The 21,268-nt window shown below is 39.0% G+C and overlaps 1 protein-coding gene across 1 annotated transcript in view; it reads left to right on the top strand.

Annotated features, from left to right (window-relative positions):
- Positions 1–14,180, top strand: part of BDNF (brain derived neurotrophic factor) — a 34,546-nt gene extending 20,366 nt beyond the window's left edge. The window contains 1 exon segment of the mRNA XM_020286534.2: positions 11,726–14,180. Within this exon segment, the coding sequence (XP_020142123.2) occupies positions 11,726–12,490 (765 nt within the window). The 3' untranslated portion in view covers positions 12,491–14,180.
- The last annotated feature ends 7,088 nt before the right edge of the window (positions 14,181–21,268 follow it).

Genomic DNA, 21,268 nt, shown 5'->3' on the forward strand with positions numbered 1-21,268 from the left:
ATGCACATTAAAATGATGTGTAACATGACCACATTTAAGAATGTATTCCATTATCAAAAAGCAAGTTTCAGCAATGCTAAAACTGCGATTACTTTTGCACCAACCTAATATTATTTTTTAAAGAGAAGCTTGAAATTATTTATCATTTATACAGCTGTCCAGAGGATCTTCCAAAGATCTCACCCATCTACCAGCACCACCAACAACAAATACAGTACCGTATTTATTTATAGATACTGGGTAAAAATACAGTACCTGTCCTGTGCTTACATTAAATATATTGGTATTTGAGTTTGCATGTCATCTGGAAGAATCAGTGTTTAGTGAAAAGGGGTGGAGACAAACAGATGCTCTCCCAGTCCTGTTATTCATGGAACCACAGAAGTGAATGTTTCCATTTAGGTATATTCTGATGGTTTAAATGATGTGGACATTTTCTGGCCAGCCATATAGATCTTTTGTCATCTGAGATGTTAATATTTTCCCTTTTATTTTATAGTACCTCTGGAGCACAGCCAGTTTCTTGAATAGGGCCCACACGGCTCATAATCTTGAATAGGGCCCGGAAACTGCTTTACTTGTGCTCTTCAGATAAACAGTGACACTCAGAAGAGTTGGGAGCCGGGCTAGAGCAGTGGGCAGGAGAACATATTCAATTATTTTTCCTCCTCCATTAAGCTATAAACAATGAGCACTTTCCTGTGCTTTATAGTAAGTAATTAAAAGAAATTATAGAGTTGGATGTAAAAATAACCTGAAGGACAAGTGGATCTGTGGAGCCACCAGTTTTCTCCATGTGCGCACAAGGTTAATCCTCATTGCTGCTCAGAGCATTGAGTTTCTACAGAAAGGGTTGCGTGTCCTCACATGTTTTGGCATCTGCCCACACGCTTCTGTGTGGTATGACTATGCGTCCCAGGAGGAGGGCTGTGGTGTGTGCCTCCGCGCTTCAGTGGAACTTAACAAACTGATCCCCGAAAATGGTCTCATAAAGGTGAGCAACACGGAGCTAATAGCCTTCTCTTGCTAATTTTATCTTTTCCCCAGGATTTCTTGGTAGTAGTTCAAAAAGGAACGTTATTCTTTTGTCTCTAGAGGCAACTTAACTTTCCAGTTTCTTTTCCCACCTACTTTCTTCTCTCTTGCTTTTTAAAATTTAATGTCCTATGTACTTCAGAGGACAAGGTCTAATCTAGTGATGTTCCTTCATCAGGTGAGAATTATCCATCCCATGCTGGTTTTAGCCCTTGCCAGGTTAATGACATTGAAGCTTGCCAGCTTGGTCCTAAGATGGGTTTAATTATGTACAGATATTCTTTCTATAATAGAAATTGCTCAGGTAACTAATGAACCACAAGAATACACTAGCTGTGGAAAATTTCGGGAGCACCATCTGTGGAAAAACTGGGAAGGGCGTGCCTTTACCTCAGCTCTGGGGTCCAGTAAGAGAGTGGTTGTGGGGTGATGGTGTCTAGGGGAGTATTGGCTTTCAGCTGTCAGAATTACCATGGCAACTCATGGCAGGAACTCGGGGTGTCTAGCAATACTCTAAAAGCGACCTGTTGATTAAAAGTTTCTATTTCTAAAGAAAGAGACTGAAATAAGACAGACTGCTCTTAACTTTCTCTTTCTCCCTCTCTTTTTTTTTTTTTTTAAATAATTGTGATTGTTCTGGCACGTTTCCCAATCCCCACATAATGGCAAACTTCTTTTCTTAAAGGGGAATACCCTTTATCCTTGGGTCTGAGAGTTACTGCATGTTCCTCCCCTTGAGGACAATGAATGCAGTTGCGTCACCCTTGCATTTTTGGTTTATTTATGTTTTTGGTACAGAGCATGCTGATCGTGGATGCAGGGACTAGGAAGACGGTATCCTGCTTGGCTCTTACAACATCCCCTGTTAGTAGGTGTGCCTTGTGTATAAATTGGAGGAGGCAGTCCCTTAACTATGTTGACAATGTGGAGCTGAAGGTGGAACCCAACCATACTTGAGATACCACCTAGGAAAATAGGGCTATGTGTCATGTGTCATCTCAGCCCCACCCGTTTGTAAATGATTTAACAACTGCACTATCTAGGTTCCAGTGAGAGTCGTTTGCATTTAGACTGGTGAACTCGGTGACTTCCTGGTGTTTGGAAACTAACAATCTTTACAGTCCTTTATAAAAAGACTAAATCAAGTGTCCTCAAACTACGGCCTGAGGGCCACATGCGGGTGCTTTTGCCCGTATGTTTTTTTTTGCTTCAAAATAAGATATGTGCAGTGCGCATAGGAATTTGTTCATAGTTTTTTTTAAACTGGACCTCCAACTGTCTAAGGGACAGTGAACTGGCTCCCTGTTTAAAAAGTTTGAGAACCCCTGGGCTAAATGGTGGACCAGTCTCCTAGTCTGTTTACAAAACTGCCCCCATCAACTCCCTTACAATGTCCAACTCCAAAAATTGTACACTTTTCTCTGGAATTTTTTTTCTTTTTTTTTACCATTTGGTTTATTTCATCCTTTAAGCAAATGATCCCAAATATTGGACACCAGCTGAAAGATTGGGTTACCTGCTGGGAACCTTAGGGGCACTTGTGGCTTGATACTTACAGTAAAAATAATATATTTTAAGATTTTGTTGCTGCTGCTGCTGTTTTATCTTATGAGTTGTTTTGTTTTGTTTAAATTTCCTGGTACTTGGTAGGAGAGAGCTGGATCTGTTGGCTTCAGGACAAGTATAGAAATAAGAAATCTGCCATTGAGTGAGTGAGTGAGTCAGTTCTCCCTGCCTCTGTCTCTGTTTCGCCATTTCGGGATAGAAAGAACTCAAGGACCAGAGACATCCATCTGAAAATAATATTAGTGTGCCTGGAATTCTACTACCTGCTACAGCTGGTCATATCATTTGTAGTATGATTCTGATTGAGTGAGTGATATTAGGCTGTGTTAAGTGATCAGGGAGGCCAGTTATGGTTGCACTTGCCTTGTAACATTTAGGTAAAAATTAATGACTGAGTAGAAGTCCAGATTTAGGTCAACAGTACTCTATAAACATTTATAGGTATCCTACATTTTATGACATAACCACAATAGTGGAAAAGCCAGTTGACATAAAGGGAACTCATATTTTACTTAATACCATTACAAAAGCAAAGATGAATTTCTCACATAAATGTCCCCATAAAACAAGTTGAACCAAAGAGAGAAGATGACAGGTAACCCCATGGCATGCTGAGAAAATACCATAATACTTAAGTTGACTTTAGCCCTTTCCTTCCCTTATCTTAAGCAGCTTCCTTTCTCTTTATCATTTAGTCTAGTGCTTCTCAAGTTTAATAAGCATATGAATCACCTTAAACTATATGTATCTTGTTGAAATGCAGGTTCTGATTGGGTGGAATGGGTGGGCTGGGGGAAGCTGGGATTTCTGCATTTCTTGTAAGCTTCCAGGTTATGCTAAACCTGCTGAGCCATCTCTTTGAGAAATAAGATTTCATTTAATTTCAGCCTGTGGAAGTTTACCTCATACTTATGTTACCTAAAACTCTAATTTCAGGCCCCATAAATTTCTCCTTTTGTTATAATATTTTAGTAACAAATTTGAATTGTATTAATACACATAATTTATAAATGTAGCACCTCAAAAAACTATCTGAAGTTTGAGACTTTAGGTTGCATAAAATTAATTTCATACCTGAAATTTTTCTATAAATTTCAAAATCTTTATATATATTTAAGTACAATGCAAATGCCTATATGTGTTACAATGACATTTGTTTTTCTAGCTCTCTGTTCACCATTTTCAGAGTCATGATCCCATTACAGGAAATTTTCCTCCACATGATTTCACAGTAGTTGTAGAACACCTGTCATTAAATGTGATATTTACTTGGTCATTTTTCCAGGTTCTTCATTACAAAGTGGGTCACTGAGACTTCATGGTACCAATTGGCATTATCTTCTTAATTAATGTCACTATCTACCATGTATGGGAATTTAGTAAATAATACATTGTTTTTGATAACTCAGTAGTTAGAACATTGTTAAATCTAAACTTAACTTTAGTGAATTGTAACACATCCCACTTAAAATTCTAAAGAAAACAAAATCCTAATTAAGAGGTTAAACTTTTTAATTGAACGTCAACTGCCATTTGGGTCCTGTAAACTAAAAAATAGTAGTTTTAAAGTATATTAAAGTATTTTCAGGTAACCTCATTTGATATGCAAGTGGCTTGGGTATGCTTGATGCCAAGACTTCTGTATTATAGACTAGAGATGTGTGCTATTGGGGCAGTGTTGTTCTGTGACAACGAGGCAGAGGAGGAGGGCAAGGCCCTGATGGGACTGGGTTTTGGGTGCCTCTAGTTTTCAGGGAGACTTCATCAGTCACAGCAGAACAGTCAGTTTCCTAGGACAACAATAGTGGAAGCACTTAGAGCCCTTTGGATGGTGGCAGCTATGCCTGGGGTCAGGTAGGATGTTCTCTGCCTGGATCTGGTCCTTGTGCTGGGCATTATTTATCCCTTATTCCAAATTCATGACGTCGTTTCAGCTCACTTTAAGACTTACTGCTCTTACTTTAATTGCATCTTCCTAAATACTAGACAAATATTCCCAGCACAAAGAGTTATTCAGTGTGTTGGGAGAACCTAGTTTGTGCAAGGTACTGTACAAATTGCTGTAGGTGGTAATTCAAGGAAGAATACCCAATCCCTATATTTATGGAGCATGTGGTCTACTTTTACTCTTGAAGAGGGGTAAACTGTCTGCCAATAGAAAAAGGCTTATTTTTTCAGGGATAGGTTGGGGAATAGTGGGAGGTAACAGAGGACCAGAGCTATGTGCTTTCTATCAAAGATGCATATATAAATTTATCCATCACATTAATGATTCGGGAGAATATACAGTTTTTTCTCATGGTATAATAGTTACAGGTGTGCATCACTCTGGGTATGAACTAAGAATCAGCAATCTCTCTGGCACTGTTAGTGAGTTTAAATAAATAATGTCTGCAAGTTTCACTTAATACCATGGGCATCCTGAGGGATCAGAGAGTCCTCTGATATGAAGGACTATGTTTTATAGGAAGTGTATTTGGATACCAGGACATAAACTACATTATGGTTAAAAACTGCACTTTAAAAGACACTTCCTTCAAAGCTTTTTAATATCTGCAATATTAGATATATCAGATATCATTTACTAAAATATTTATTAGTTTTAATTGAATGGCCATCCAGATAAGAGGTGAGTATCTGTAATGATCATTACATTTTTTTCCATTTTATTTATGGATTTCAACTACTAAAATTGTTTTCTTTGAGGAATTTGTATGGGGGTTTTTGTGGTGGGTGGTTTTTTGTTTGTTTGTTTAGTCTTCTTGGCTAAGCAATATGTATGTAATGGGAAAATAATGTAGAGAAATGGAACAAACTAGTCCCTGTAGTGTAAGGCCTAGTTTCCTTTGGAACCTGGAGTTCTGACCTTGTTCTATCAGGGGAACCACAGTGAGTGGATGAGTTGATTAAAAACTCTGGTCCTCTTTCCTCCTGTACGAAATGGGGATAATTATAGTTACCCACACCCCTAGGGTCCTATGAGTCTTAATTACTTAATATTTGCAAAGTGTTCGGAGATCTTTCAATTAAAAGTGCTGAACAGTGGAATCAAAGTTCAGTGTAATTATAATTGGAATGAAAGTTTGTGGTCTCACCTTCACTCTACCTCTGTCCTGTTCTTCCTCCTGACCCAGACATCACTGATGGTTACTACTCAACTCTGCACACTTCTAACTGCTTTTCTTTTTGCAACCCATGTCAGCCTATAAATTCATTAATTGTTTAATAGATTAAAATTGATGAATTAAAAAGATATATCCAGGCCTTTAACCCCACACTTAGGTAACTAATATTGTTTTTAAAGCTCAATAATCACTACGAATAAAATCCGTCAGTTAATTAGTTTCTTCTAGTGTATCCTTCTTTCGAATCCACCGGTAAACTGGTCTTCTTGCAGCATTCCCCTGCTCTGAAACTCTCATTGGTTCTTCAGTACCCATATGCTGTCATCCACAGTCTTTAGCATTACCTTCAGAGCTTTCCAAAATCTGGCAATCACTCAATCTTATTTCTCACTATTACTATTCTAAAACTCTTCTCCCCGATGTGCACTCCAAGCCTTTCCACCTCCATCCCATTAATCAAGCTGCTATTCACCCACTGGTATCTTTTCTGGGTACATTCAAACTCTTTGCAATCTTTTTCACAAAACATGCCTTCATTCTCTGGCTGGAAGTACCTTCTTTCTCCTTACAGAATTTTATTCATACATTTCGTGGATTGTTTCTACCTTGATATTCTAGTCACATAAATATCTTACCCCCCTCTTAGACTGTAAGACTAGAAAGTAGACTTCAGTTCTTATGGATGAATGAACAAAAGGGAGGCTAGTATATGGATGTAGTGAACTGATGTAAATTAAAGATTTTATTGATTTGTAAGATTCATTAAGGTGGTCCCTTAATTGGTTTGCATAATATATGTTAGAAATTAAATATTAATCAATAATTTCTTCAACATTACCATCATCGTTGTTGTTTATAGGGCTGTCTAAAATGAGTGGTCTTATCTTTAAACTGTGTTTTCTTTCATTGCAAAAAACAAAGGGGTTGGGAACAACAAAATTTTTCATTTTTTTTCCTATATGCCCGGATTGCCCATACTATTGCTTGGTTCCCCTTCTCAGCTTTGGCCATGGAAAGTTAGCTCTAACAAGCCAAAATTTTTGTAAAGCTTTCTCCTAGAAGAAGACTGTATTGTCTGAAATTCCATCCACTGAAGTAATCAAGACTCCAAGTTGAAGGGTCGTAGAGGTCATGATTAGTCCAGTCCAGTGAAGTAGTATCTTAATTGGTGCTGCCTTTGGAAAGTTGGGCTCCAGCATACACATCACTGTAGGATGCTGTGTCCACATTGTATAAGCTCCCTCATTGTCATAGCTTCTGTCCGTTGTGCAGTTAATGTTCTAAAAATGGCAGCATGCCCTGATGGTAAAAGCTTGGTTCCAGGAGACAGGTGACCTACCAGCTTTATGACATTTGACAGGTTATTTAACCTCTCTGATGTGTAATTGTCTCATCTGTGTAATGGGGATAATAATACCCATCCTGCCTCCTTGTAAAAATCAAATTAGATGATGCGTGTGAATGTTCCATAGTCTCTTAGACAAATGTAAGGAGAGCATTTGAATGTCATGGACATTCTTCTGATTGAATGTTTAAGACTTGTGAGTCATGCTTAAAACTAAACTTTATATCAACTTCTTTGAATATTTTTTCAGTCCTATGTCTACATTGAATTTTCTGAGAGTGGAGCTAAGAAAACCTTCCTAGCATTTTATAGATATGGCTGAGTTGATTGCTTTAAGCCTTGGAGCGGAATTAGACAGCACCAATGAATTTATGCAGTATAAATAGATATATAGACTAATGATCTACTTAGCAATAGTGCACAACCTCTTTATCTTTTGTGTAATAAAGACTCATCTGAAGAGTGAAAATGAAGGATTGCCATGGAAGCTTTTATTTCATCTTTTATGATTTTCTAATGCAGTATATAAAATTACTCATTGATGAACTTGGCAGAATAAGAAAATGGAAGTTAACAGACTGAAAACTCCAAATTTGAATATTATCATTATTACTACTACTGACTACTTTCCGAGTATTCTATTGATCTGTTAGAAATGGAGCTGCACAGGAAGGAGTAGGACAGTTAGTATGTTGAAGTGTAATTTGCTTTTTAATTATTCAAGTAAAGTTTTACCTTATTAGAGGCACTCAAGAAATTGCTCATGGCTGATAATTGCTATCTGTCACATTCCTTCCAACTTACATTATAATTTGGGGTTAATATAGCCTATATTTTACTTAGGAATTTCAGTGAGTTCACTGATGCTTTCCAAATGAAAAGGCTTCCCATTATGTCAGAACTGTCTTTTCTCTTAGTTTAATAAACCCATTGGTTTCTACCGAGTACTACTATTACATTTTCCTGTGTTAAGCATTAGATCAGACATGATCCATTCCCTCAAAGAGCTTATCTTCCAACTGAGGACTCACCATAATTAGTGAATACAGTTAACAATGAGTAGGGAATAAAGTTCCAAATAAGATATAATGTGGAATGGTAGAGAAGGAAGGTAGTATGTGTTGGGGTAATTAGAGAAGGTGGCTTGATGCTTGAACTGGACTATGAGGGATAAAAAAGATTTAGCCAGGAGAGAGACACAGGGAAGATTTTGACAGAAGAATGGGGCAAGTCACTTCCAGGCAATAATGTGTATAGGGCTCTGGTCTGATCAGAGCAGAGATGATGAAGCATTGAGTAACATGAGAAAGTGAAACATTGAGTAATAAGAGAAAGTTAGCTAAGAAGGGTGAGGCCAGATTTTGGAGGATGTTTAATACCAGGTAGAAGAGGTTAGATTTAATCTGATGGAACAAAATAGCCACTGCAAGTTTTTGTGTGAAAGAATAATGAGTGGTTAGTCAGGAGGTGGTCATCGGAGTTGAATGGAGCAGAAGGGGTGTCCAGTATAGCAGGGGACATTGTAGTCCCCAAATGAGATGGTGAGGGCTGAGCCAAGCTGGTGGCAATGAGATGGAGAAAAAGTGATGAACAAGGAGAAGTGTTTTAAAGGAAAAATTAGCAGGACATCTTTACTGATTGGATTTGTAGGCTATGCAAGAAATGTATTGTCAAACTTGATTTCTACTCCAAGATTTCTACTCTATGCCTGGCTGGTTAGAAACAGAAGAAGTAGGAGGTGCCATTGTTCTGACAAAAAGCATTGAGTTTGGTATTGGATCAACTTGACTTCAAGGCCTTATAAGTGAATAGGCGGTTAGAATTACAGAAGTGTAGATGTGGGATTGGACTTTATCACCATTTAGTTAATTCCTAATTCGATGCACATGTTCAGCTTTGAAGCATGCCCATGTTTGGACTTCAGAATGAAAGCCAAATAATATTTACTCAGATGTTAATTGTTCATCTGAAATGTTTCCTTGTGGATCTGATGAGAAAATGATATATAAAGCATTAATTACCTTTCTAATAAAAAAGTTATTAATAAAATGATAAATGAGACCAGTGAAAGGCAGGATAAACTTCTTGAAGCCAAATATAGAAAAAGGTATCATTAAAAGACTCATTACTGTAGCAATGATAACAAAACAATTTTCCAACCCTGCAGTTTAAGATGCCTCATTACCTTGGCCATTTTAAGCAGTTAGTGTGAGCACTTAGTAAATACTTATTAAACTTAATATATTTCATTAATTCTAAGATGTACCTTTTTTTCATATGTTAACATCTCTTAAGTTGGCTTGTGTCTTACAGTTGATGTCATCTTGTTTTTGTTGGCTATGTGGCAGTCACTACATAGTTGTCATTGTCTTAATTTATTTTGCTTATTTTTCTATTTTAAACATGCATAAAATTTATATATGATAAGAGGTGTCCAAATAAGTCTAAAAGAATTCCTTTGGTAAATATATAATAAAAGTTCTAAGTGATAAAGCAATACTTTGGCTGCATTTTTTTCTCTTAGTGGTACATAAAATGTTGTGTTTTATAATGATGATATCTTAGATTTGATGAAATATGGCATCAAAAGATAGCTGATTACAGAAAAGCTCTATCAGTCTGACATAGATGGCTAAAATATTATAAATTTGCATCCTTTCATCAACCTAAGTAGGAGGTGCCCCCTTGGATTGTTTTAATTTGGCCTGGGAATATCAGGAAAAAGATACATCCATTCAATGATATATCATCTGCCAGGAATAGAATTATCCTTGGAGGATTCATTTCTTTGATGATGCAAAATCCAAAACATTCACAAAGGTTTAGATATTAACAGAATGGACATCTGTATTTTATTCAAACCAATTTGTACTTCCTAATCTCTGACCACTGAGCCATCCAAGCAGTTCTGAGCATGCTTGCTATTTATGCAAAGGGAGAGTGAATCTAAAGGATATTTATTTGTGTTTATGAATGGTAATAAAGTCTCTTAGTGATAGAAAATGTCATCTCTCATAAAAATGAAGATCAGAAACATTTGATTTTCAATACCAGAGTGTTTGACCATTTCTGCCTTCTGACCTATTGACTGGAGGCAGCTTTGCATTCAGTGACACTTCATGGACAGAAACACAGTCCATTTTCCTGATTACTTGCACGGCATAAGAGTGTGGCATGTATGTAGTTTTTTGTAAGTAAGTCCCTGCCCCAGAACTAAGAAGCAGGAATAAAGTTAGTGTGTCAGGGCTGGGGGATGCTATTTGTTACTACTAAGGGACATAGTGCTTCAGGTAAGTGATTCTGAACTCCTTCAGCACCTGACAGTAACCTTGGGTTGGTCCATAGGTATGTTTTCATTTTGCTTGTTCATCCATTCTAATTGGCTTCCTAGAGCATGCCTGTAGATGTAGAGCCAAATTTAGAGGATAGCAACCCTCTGGCAAACAGGAAGAGATTAATTTTGTGGTATGCTGTTAAGGGACTTCCCAGGAAACTTCAAAAGCACAGAAAGAAGCACTAACTGCCTATTCCAAAATGTGTAAAATACCACTGAGCATTTTAAAGGTGTGATAAACTCAGAGCTCACACACACACACACACAAACATACACAGGACCACATTTCCAATAAAAAAAGAAGTTGAGCTTTCTTAGCTAGGTCTGTGTATTAGTCAGAAAAAGCCAAGGGGTGTGAGGGGTTTCGGAGAGTTGATGGAGCTAAACATGGAGTCTGCATATGGGAGGCATTTGAATTTGACTTTCATGCCTTTTTAATGCTGACTTTGTCAGTTTTCTCTTAAGCAGACACATTGTTTTCATGTATCCGCCCCAAGCACAGAGACACATCATTAAAGTGAACATGTAGAAAATGATTTCTGTTTGGAAATAAGCAAAACATTTTCAGTTATGACCACCCAGGTATACTACAAAGAACAGTGGAGCTGGGAGGCCCACGTTCTAATATAAACTTTCTTCATGACACCAGGCAAGTCCTCTATGGCCTTTGGCATCCTTATCTGTAAAACAGGATGGCTCAATGAAATTATCTTTCTTCTTTGCTATAATAGAGGATCTCTGTGGGAGGGGGAAAAAGTCGATGGAAAGGCTCCTTATAGCTCCCTGACTGCTGTTTTTTTGTGCTATTCGTGCCTGGACATCACATGGCTAGAAAGGCCCATCACAACCCTCAGGCCACTGCGTTCCTGTCACACATTCCTGCAAAGGACCATGTTGCTCACTTGAAAAAAAAATTACTATTACAGTTGTAGTTGTTGCTTAGTAACATTTCTGATTTTGTGTTTCTTATGACAGCATGAGCAGAGATCATTAAAAATTAAACTTACAAAGCTGCTAAAAGTGGGAGGAAGGAGGAGAAATCGAAACCACAATTTTTTCACTTGCTTAGAAGCCATCTAATCTTCAGGTTTAGATCCTAAATCTTGGGGGAAACACTGCATGTCTCTGGTTTATATTAAACCACGTGTAGCACACTACTGACAGTGATTTGTGTCTGGTGCAGCTGGAGTTTATCACCAAGACATAAAAAACCTTGACCCTGCAGAATGGGCTGGAATTACAATCAGATGGGCCACGTTGTATTCCCGTGAAAGAAAGCCCTAACCAGCTTTGTGTCTTGTTTCTGTTTCCTCCCGACAGTTCCACCAGGTGAGAAGAGTGATGACCATCCTTTTCCTTACTATGGTTATTTCATACTTCGGTTGCATGAAGGCTGCCCCCATGAAAGAAGCAAACGTCCGAGGACAAGGCGGCTTGGCCTACCCAGGTGTGCGGACCCATGGGACTCTGGAGAGCGTGAATGGGCCCAAGGCAGGTTCAAGAGGCCTGACGTCGTTGGCTGACACTTTTGAACACGTGATAGAAGAGCTGTTGGATGAGGACCAGAAAGTTCGGCCCAACGAAGAAAACAATAAGGACGCGGACTTGTACACTTCCAGGGTGATGCTTAGTAGTCAAGTGCCTTTGGAGCCTCCTCTTCTCTTTCTGCTTGAGGAATACAAAAATTACCTGGATGCTGCAAACATGTCTATGAGGGTCCGGCGCCACTCCGACCCCGCCCGCCGTGGGGAGCTGAGCGTGTGTGACAGTATTAGCGAGTGGGTGACAGCGGCAGACAAAAAGACTGCAGTGGACATGTCGGGCGGGACGGTCACTGTCCTTGAAAAAGTCCCTGTTTCGAAAGGCCAACTGAAGCAGTACTTCTACGAGACCAAGTGCAATCCCATGGGTTACACAAAGGAAGGATGCAGGGGCATAGACAAGAGGCACTGGAACTCCCAATGCCGAACTACCCAGTCGTACGTGAGGGCCCTTACCATGGATAGCAAAAAGAGAATTGGCTGGCGATTCATAAGGATAGACACTTCCTGTGTATGTACATTGACCATTAAAAGGGGAAGATAGTGGATTTATGTTGTATAGATTATATTGAGACAAAAATTATCTATTTGTATATATACATAACAGGGTAAATTATTCAGTTAAGAAAAAATAATTTTATGAACTGCATGTATAAATGAAGTTTATACAGTACAGTGGTTCTACAATCTATTTATTGGACATATCCATGACCAGAAGGGAAACAGTCATTTGCGCACAACTTTAAAAAAAAAGTCTGCATTACATTCCTCGATAATGTTGTGGTTTGTTGCCGTTGCCAAGAATTGAAAACATAAAAAGTTTAAAAAAAAAAATAAGAATAAATTGCATGCTGCTTTAATTGTGAATTGATAATAAACTGTCCTCTTTCAGAAAACAGACAAAAAAAAAAACACAACAAAAATTTGAACCAAAACATTCCGTTTACATTTTAGACAGTAAGTATCTTCGTTCTTGTTAGTACTATATCTGTTTTACTGCTTTTAACTTCTGATAGCGTTGGAATTAAAACAATGTCAAGGTGCTGTTGTCATTGCTTTACTGGCTTTAGGGGATGGGGTTTGGGAGGGTATATTTTTGTTTGTTTTGTGTTTTTTTTTGTTTGTTTGTTTTGTTTTTTTAGTTCCCACAGGGAGTAGGGATGGGGAAAGAATTCCTTCAATATATATTCTGGTTGATAAAAGATACCTTTGTACGTTGTAAAGATGTTTGCAATATCAATCAGAAGACTGGAAAGTGAATAAAAATTAAGGCAACTGAACAAAAAAATGCTCACACTCCACATCCATGATGCACCTCCCAGGCCCCTGGCTCACCCCTTTGGTGTTGGTCAGGGAAAGCTTCTTTTGTTGGAAAGACCTATGTTTGCTTAGAGCACATTCTTTCCCCCCCTCCCCCTCTGGTCCCCTCTTTGTTTTGTTTTTATCTTAGGGAAGAAAAATCAGTTGCGCGCTCCGAAATATTTTACCACTGCTATGAATACGTGAACAAATTGTATCACATCATGGCACTCACATAAGCATGGAGAACAGTGATTTATTTATTTATCTTTTTTAGGAGAGAAAAAGAATAGCAAAAAACCCTAAAAATAAGATTCTTTTTTATGAATGGTAAACATTTGAATAAATCATGGTAAGGCTTAAAAAACAAATTCGTGGTAAGGCTTAAAAATGTCTTGCAAGCAAAAGGTAGAGTTCTATATGAGCCCAGAAATACCTAGGTCAGAACAGGAATCCACATTGCCAGTGAAATGAGACTAAGCAGCTATATGGAGGCTATGTGGAGCTGATGTGTCATTTACCGGCAGTGCAGGAGGAATTTCTGAGTGGCCCTCCTAAGGTCTAGGTGGAGGTGAGGAATGGTACTTGAGACATTCCAAAAGGAAGGCCTCTGAAGGACCCTTCAGGTGGCCCTGGAATGACATGTGTCAAGTTGGTTTGACCTCGTGCTTTAAGTGCCTACATTATCTAACTGTGCTCAAGAGGTTCTCAACTGGAGGACCACACTCAAGCCGACTTATGCCCTCCATCCCACCTCTAGATAATTTTGCATAAAGTTGGATTAGCCTGGAGTAGGTTTGGAGCCAAATGTGGCATTTGTGATCATGAGATTATGCAATGAGAAAAAAGATGTTTGCTACATGAACCCTTACTGCTTCGAAATTAGACTTGAGGAAACCAGGGTTTTTATCTTTTGAAAACTTTTGGTAAGGGGAAAGGGAATAGGAAAAAAAACTCCAAAACTCAGGCCGAATGATCAAGGGGACCAATAGAAAATCTTGTCCAGAGAGAACACTTTGGGAAGGTGTCTGGACATCCAGGACAACAGGGCTTGAAGGTGCCTTGCTCAGTGCAAGAGGCCAGGACAGAGCTGACAAAATGATGCTCGCCAGTGAAGTCCACAGCAACCTCCTGCCCATCTTGTCTGTTCATGGAGAGAGAGGGTCCCTCCCTCACCTCTGCCATTTTGGGCTAGGAGGAGTCACACTGGGAGCCTGGAATAGTGGTTCTTGGGAAAACGGGTACCCCAGTGAAAGCTAACTAAGCCCATTCACCCACTAAGCCCATTTCAAGCCTAGAAATTTTAGTGGTCACTACCTGGAACAGTGTTCTTGAGTATCAGAAAGCCGCAAGCAATTGCTGCATCTTAGTAGGGTGAGATAAACAGAACAGGTTGTCCACCATGACCCAGGGAATGAAGATACCATCAGCAAATAATGTCTATTTGTTCAGTCTTTCATTTGAAGCTAGCCTGTCTTTTACGGTACCATCCAAATACCTGTCTTTAAAAGAAGGAAGACTTTATGTAGTATAGGTTTGTTTTGTGCTGTTTGAAAAAATATTATCTTTGTAATTATTTTCAACATGTAAGGAATGCTTGGAATATCTGCTATATATTAACCTTTTGCAGCTTCCTTTTGAGGGACAAAATTAAAAAACAAAAAGTCCCCATTACAATCTCAAAGGATTGCCAAGACCAGATCTGTTAAGTGGTTTTGTAGGAGACATTCAGCAATCATGTGGTCAGTGGCTCTCTCTTACCCAATAAGATACATCACAATCACATGCTTGGTGGTTTATGTTGACCTAAGATTTATTTTGTTAAAATCTCTCTCTGTTGCTGTTTGTTCTTGTTCTGCTCTGTTTTGTTTTGTTTTTTAAAGTCTTGCTGTGGTCTCTTTGTGGCAGAAGTGTTTTCATGCATGGCAGCAGGCCTGTTGCTTTTTTATGGTGATTCCCATTGAAAATGTAAGTAAATGTCTGTGGCCTTGTTCTCTCTATGGTAAAGATATTATTCACCATGTAAAACAAAAAAAAATATTTATTGTATTTTAGTATATTTATATAATTATGTTATTGAAAAAAATTGGCATTAAAACTTAACCGCATCAAAAGCCTATTGTAAATACAAGTTCTATTTAAGTGTACTAATTAACATATAATATATGTTTTAAATATAGAATTTTTAATGTTTTTAAATATATTTTCAAAGTACATAAAATCTGGGGGTTCTGGGTTTTTTTCTCTTCACTGTAAAACAAACATGAAAACATGTTTTTATTATAAATATGTGTGTTCCTTGCTTTAAGACTAACCTGACTAGTTTTAGCAATTGAACAGCCCTCCAGAGAGGATATTTATTTCAAAGCATGGGGAGGCCAATCCTGCAGTCTGTGAGCTTCTGAGAAGCTCTAGGATTGGGTCTATCTTCCATGGAGGAAGATGAGAGTGTCATTTTCTAGGACACTTGAAAGTTTTCCCCTTTGAAGTGATATACTTTCATCAAATACCAAACCGTGTATCCTAGCAACATCAGAATCCATGAATCAGGGCTGGCTGGCTCTATTTGATTATAAATTACTGTTAAAAAAAATCAAAGTAGGTTTACTTAGGGATAATGATTATAAGTTGGCCCAAATTTAGGAAGTCAACTACTGAATAAAAATATAGAAATTCAATATTTGGAGACAGGTCATGTACTCTTGGTTTGAAAATGGTGCCATTTGCAGTATGTATTTGTATCCATTGCACTGATTTAATTTTTGTACATGGAGCACACAGATTTTATATCATAGTACCCATGATCTAACAGATTGCTAGGATTTCTAAAAGGATTTGCCTCTGTGATGGCTGCCAAGCCGCTGGGTAATTTAGTTAAAGTGTTTAAAGTTATCGCTAAATCTTAGGGAAATCAATGGAAGGATTTTAAATTAGAGAAAGGGCCATTAAGGAAAAAAGGCATCTGTTCTTACTCTTCAGACTCCTCATTTGAACACTGACAACCCATCCCAGAACGTGGTGAACTATATCTGTGCAATGTATCATTTCTATTTCTAAACATACGCACATGGTTTCCTCTTGTATTGTCTTATAAATAAGGATCAAGAAAGTCATAACAAACATTGACTTGTGTTGTGTATATGGAAGAACAGATCGAATGAGATGAATTATTCTAATCTGTCCAGTGAACTTGCAAAGGTACTCTAAACTCTAAGAGAAGCCCTTGACTGCCAGTCATGACAGCCCAGCCATGGAATTAAAACTCTCATAAACTTCAGGCTTAACCAATTTTCATAGTGAAGGAAGACTAAAATATTTTTGAAATGGTTGAGTAAAAAGAAGTGACAATTAAACATGACATCCAAATTACCTGAAGTTAAAGGAGTTTGGTAAACATGACTGAAAGTTTTTATTAGAAGATGAGGTCAGAGAAACAAACAACAAAATATGGAGGTATCTACTCAATTAGCCAAGGAGTTAATAGGAGTAACCAATTTGTACTGTATTCATTGGGTAAGCAGTTAAAGCTGTTTAATCATTAAGATGCCTGGAAATATCTCAGATCATTACTCTGATCTGTTGTTTTTCTCCATACTGATCAGCCTCTGGGGTCAATAGCTGTGTCTATGAAGTCTTGATTGGCTCTACTAAGTCTACGAGTAACATGACAGCTCTGAGTGAGAATCTGAACTATATCCTAGCATGGATCAATGTTGCATTGTCCCTTATTCATTTAAGTGGTTACTGGAGTCTAGATAAAACGTCAAACACCTTTTGAACTGCAACAGAAGGCTTCAGCCAGCACTCCAGGTAGTATTAGGGTTTAAGCTTAATTTAAAACATACATGTGTCCATCATGTTCTAACATCAAGCCTGTTTTATAAAGCAGGAATGGCTGCTTCTTTTGGTAAGCCATTGTTAAGTAATGAATGCTAGTAATTAGAATAAGAATATATGTGCATACATGTAGGTAGTGGAAGTATCTAGCCTGGAAAGAGCAATCCATGGATTTGAGCCAATCTCAAAATGTTGAACATTAGCGTTTGATGGAATCTGGGTCATTCTTTTCTAACTGTGGGTTGTTTTAACTGTTATTTTAAAGGTTGATTGGTTTGAGGGCAAGAAGGGGAGTGGTTGGGAATCTGACTCTTGTTGGTTACACTGAACTAACTGGTGGTTGGTGAACTCCCCACCTAAGATCAAACCCATTAACTAGAGTGGCTGCAGCCACCCCAAACCAGCCAGTGTTTATGGGCATTCCCACTAATAAACCACCCAGCTTACACCTCTACCCCCAATCTCTTGAGTACCTTCATCTGTTCTCTCAATTCTGGCCACTATTTTAATTCTCTGTAGAAAAAAATACAACCTCCTTGCATTTTGATACACGATTAGATACAGTAAATTACCTGAAGAATATGCTTAAATATTAAAAGAAAAAAATTGTGATGTTACACATTATATTCCTCATTAAGAGAAAGACTCACTTAAGTGGCACTCGGTAGGATTTCCATAGGCCTTCACCTCAACCCCACTAATTATTTGCAAGGCACGGACCACCAGATCGGGAGCTCCTCAACTTGACATTTGCTTTTCTGACTAACAACAATTCTGTGTGCTTGGTAATGTCAGTAGCATGGAATTGTAAAAGCTGGCCTTCCGATTAAATCTCACCACACACTCACACACACAAGATCTTTGCATTCATTACATATTTAAGTGTAAGCAGCTAATTTATATCTGGCAAAAAATAAATAAATAAAAAAGTTCTTCAGAAAAACAAACACTTCTGTCTTGAAAAAACATCACACAAGGTGCTGTAGTTAATGACAGGACCTGTCTTAAGCGTGTAAATCACCAAAAAGTGGTTGAGCTTGAGGTGTATGTTCTACCTTTAGACAGGACATAAGGATACTCCCGCAGCACTGCAGCTTGGCACTGTAATCTGTTTCAAATGATTCCTTAGAAACCAGGAGCTGGTCTACACAGAATGGCTGAACCCAGGAGAAATATTTCTGTCCCACTTAAGTGCTCACATTTTGGAAAAATACATATCAAGTACTGCAGTACACATTCAAATTTATTTAGGCAAGCTGCATTCTCCATTCAGCTCCAACATTTAAAAAATAATTTCTAAACTGAGATTTGGTGCATGTCAGGGAGCAAAGAGGAAAAAGACATAAAATAGAAATCCTTAAACAGCAGAGGCCTTCTCCAAAAGATACTAAGCTGTGCTTCCTTAGAGCTGGCACTACCCATACTCTCCTCCAAGTGGACTCATGCAATGATTCTCAAAGTGCAATCTCCAATCTGCAGCCACAGCAGCATCAATATCTCTGGGAACTTGTTAGAAATGCACATTCTCAGGCCCTATCCTAGACTTACTGAATCAGAAGCTCTGGAAGTAGGACCCAGCAATCTGTGCTTTAAAAGCCTTCCAGGTGATTCTGTGCCTATTCAAATTTGAGAATCATTGGATTAAGGAAATTAAGCAATCAGCCTTCCACGTGTTCTTCTAGATAATAGGAAGATAGCACAGCCCAAGAATTTGGAACTGAGAGTTCTTATCCCAGCCACATCACTACCTCTTTCTTGCACCCTGAAAACATCATCTAGGGTTTCCATTTCCTAAAAAAACACAAGAGCGATGGGTGCTTGCAGGTGGAGCAATGCCTAGTGTGGCAGGAGTTGGAAGAGTGCACTGAGGATTTGAAAGCAAGCATGTAAATGTGAGCCAGGAAAGCTCACTGCCATTTATAGTCAACAATTTTTTTTTCTTTCCTTTCAAAATGACAGCAGTAGTGGATTCGGGACCCAGAGCATATAGTCGTTTGTAACACATTTGGAATGACTGTGAGAATTGAGACGCAACATGCAGCAAATTAATAAGGAAAAGATTACTCCATCTGGGGAGCTGGGCTCTGCACATGCCAACGCAGCCCTCTCTGTGAAATAGAGGTTTATTGGTCACGAATTAAATCAGTGTCCTGAATTAATCAGCTATTGACGTCCAGCTGAGGAATCCTAGGTTCATGCTTCCAAAATGACCAGATTGTAAATACAAAGGGCTTCCCCAGACATTGTGGCAAACCATTTCCTGACTGTAGGAACTGGTTTCTGGAAATGAGGACCTGAACATAAGCTACTCCCATCCCCACCCCATCTCTGTGTGTATGTGTATGTCTGTGTGTGCACACTCCTGCACGTTTTAGGCTGCAAACTGCATTTGAAGATTTTCTGTTCATGCCATGGAGGGGAGTGTGTCCAAATATATTACCCAGCTATGAAGCAATATGGAAATGTGAATTCTAACAAGCCTACCTTAGGAGCCAAGAGTCCCAGTCATTCAGTCATTAGGTTGGCCAACCATTTCCGCTCCCTGAGCCCCCAAGCCCTCATCTGTCACAGGAAGAGGCTGAACTGGATGGCCTTAAGGGTAAATTCCAGTTTTGACTCTACAATTCCATTCTTCCCACTTCATTGTTTGCAGTAAAAAGAGGTTTCTGAACCACTGAAAGGCTGGGGAACATTCTGAGATAATTCTCTGTCCATTTCCTGCCTCTCTCCATCGTTAGTGTTTTTATTATTACTTGGCACATGCCACAAGGCTGAAACCAGGAGGCACCTTGGGTCAGCGTGGGGATTGGGGAGTGGGAGATGTGTCCCAGGGAAATTTTTTTTTACTTCATATGTAACTATAAAAATGTTGCCAACTCTTTGACAATCAAGTAGAAAATGGCTTGAGGACAGTGCCCAAATATTCTTCAAGGTGCTATTTCTGCCTGGCTCTAACCTCTCTTTCAAAGCCAGGCAATGTCATTTTCTCTATGTTTTACATCACTCATTTATGCCATATTGCACGATGCCTGACAAAGAGAGATCCAGTGTATTTTGCTGAGTTGCAGAGTGAGGAAATACATTAAACCATTGGATTCACATCCTGTAGAGTCCCTGTTGATAGAACTCTCGGAAACAAAATGGGCTCACATCTTAGTTCCTTCAGGCTTTATAACTTCAGCAAGGATGTGCAGCTCTCAGTCTACTTCGCCGCCACCCCCAAGCACTCTGGATACATCCTCTTCTTGAGAGAATAGCTTTGAGGACAAGGAAGTCTCATGACAAAATCATGGCAAATCCACACCAGCAGAGTGACAAAATCTACTTCAATATTGTGGGAAAGGTCACTCTGAGTGGAGATTGGGCCAGATTGGGAGACAAAGCTCACTGGCATACCAGGGTCTGCTGGTGTCTTCAAACTATGGCCCGCAGGCCACATGTGGGCCGCCTAGCACATTTATCCGGCCTTCCGGGTGTTTTTGCCACCGCTGCCTGTCCTGCTTAGCAGCCAACTAGTCCCGGGCCCACAGTGCGCACTCTCCAACGATCTGAGGGACAGTGAACTGGCCCCCTGTTTAAAAAGTTTGAGGACCCCTGATCTAGAGTTCCTCACTAAAGCCCCCCAACTTTGGCGTATTCCTGGCCTGGAGTCCTTTGGGCCTGAATCTCTGAGAAACCTATGTTTTCTTTCTGTTTTAATAGTTCTATCCACTCTGCTCTGCTCCCACTTGAGGCCCTGCTTCTCCTCCTGGTGACCTTAGGGCTTTGTTTCCTCTGGGATTCAACTTTTCACCTCTCAGAGGACACATAGTATGGTAGTTAAGGGTATAGATTTTGGAGCCTGATCACTGGGGTCTGGATCCCAGATCTGCCCCAAGAGCTGTGCAACTGTGGGAAAATCACTTAACTTCTCTGTGCCTCAGTTTCTTCACCTATAAAGGACAGGTAAAAACACTACCATCTACTTCATAGGATTTTGTGAGAATCAAATGTGGTAATACATATAAAGCACTTAGAAAAGTGATGGGCCCATGAAAGAAAGCCTCAAAAATTGTTTACAAACTCTTAGTAGTTACTCTGCTAACTAGTAATAAGCTGGTCTTACCTAGAGCAGACCTTAGAGATATTTTTCTAATATTCCAACTCCTGGAAGGGATCCCATGTCGTCTGTGTCATCAGCATCTAG

Source organism: Microcebus murinus, chromosome 4 (assembly GCF_040939455.1).
Source record: "Microcebus murinus isolate Inina chromosome 4, M.murinus_Inina_mat1.0, whole genome shotgun sequence".
Lineage (NCBI taxonomy): Eukaryota > Metazoa > Chordata > Mammalia > Primates > Cheirogaleidae > Microcebus > Microcebus murinus.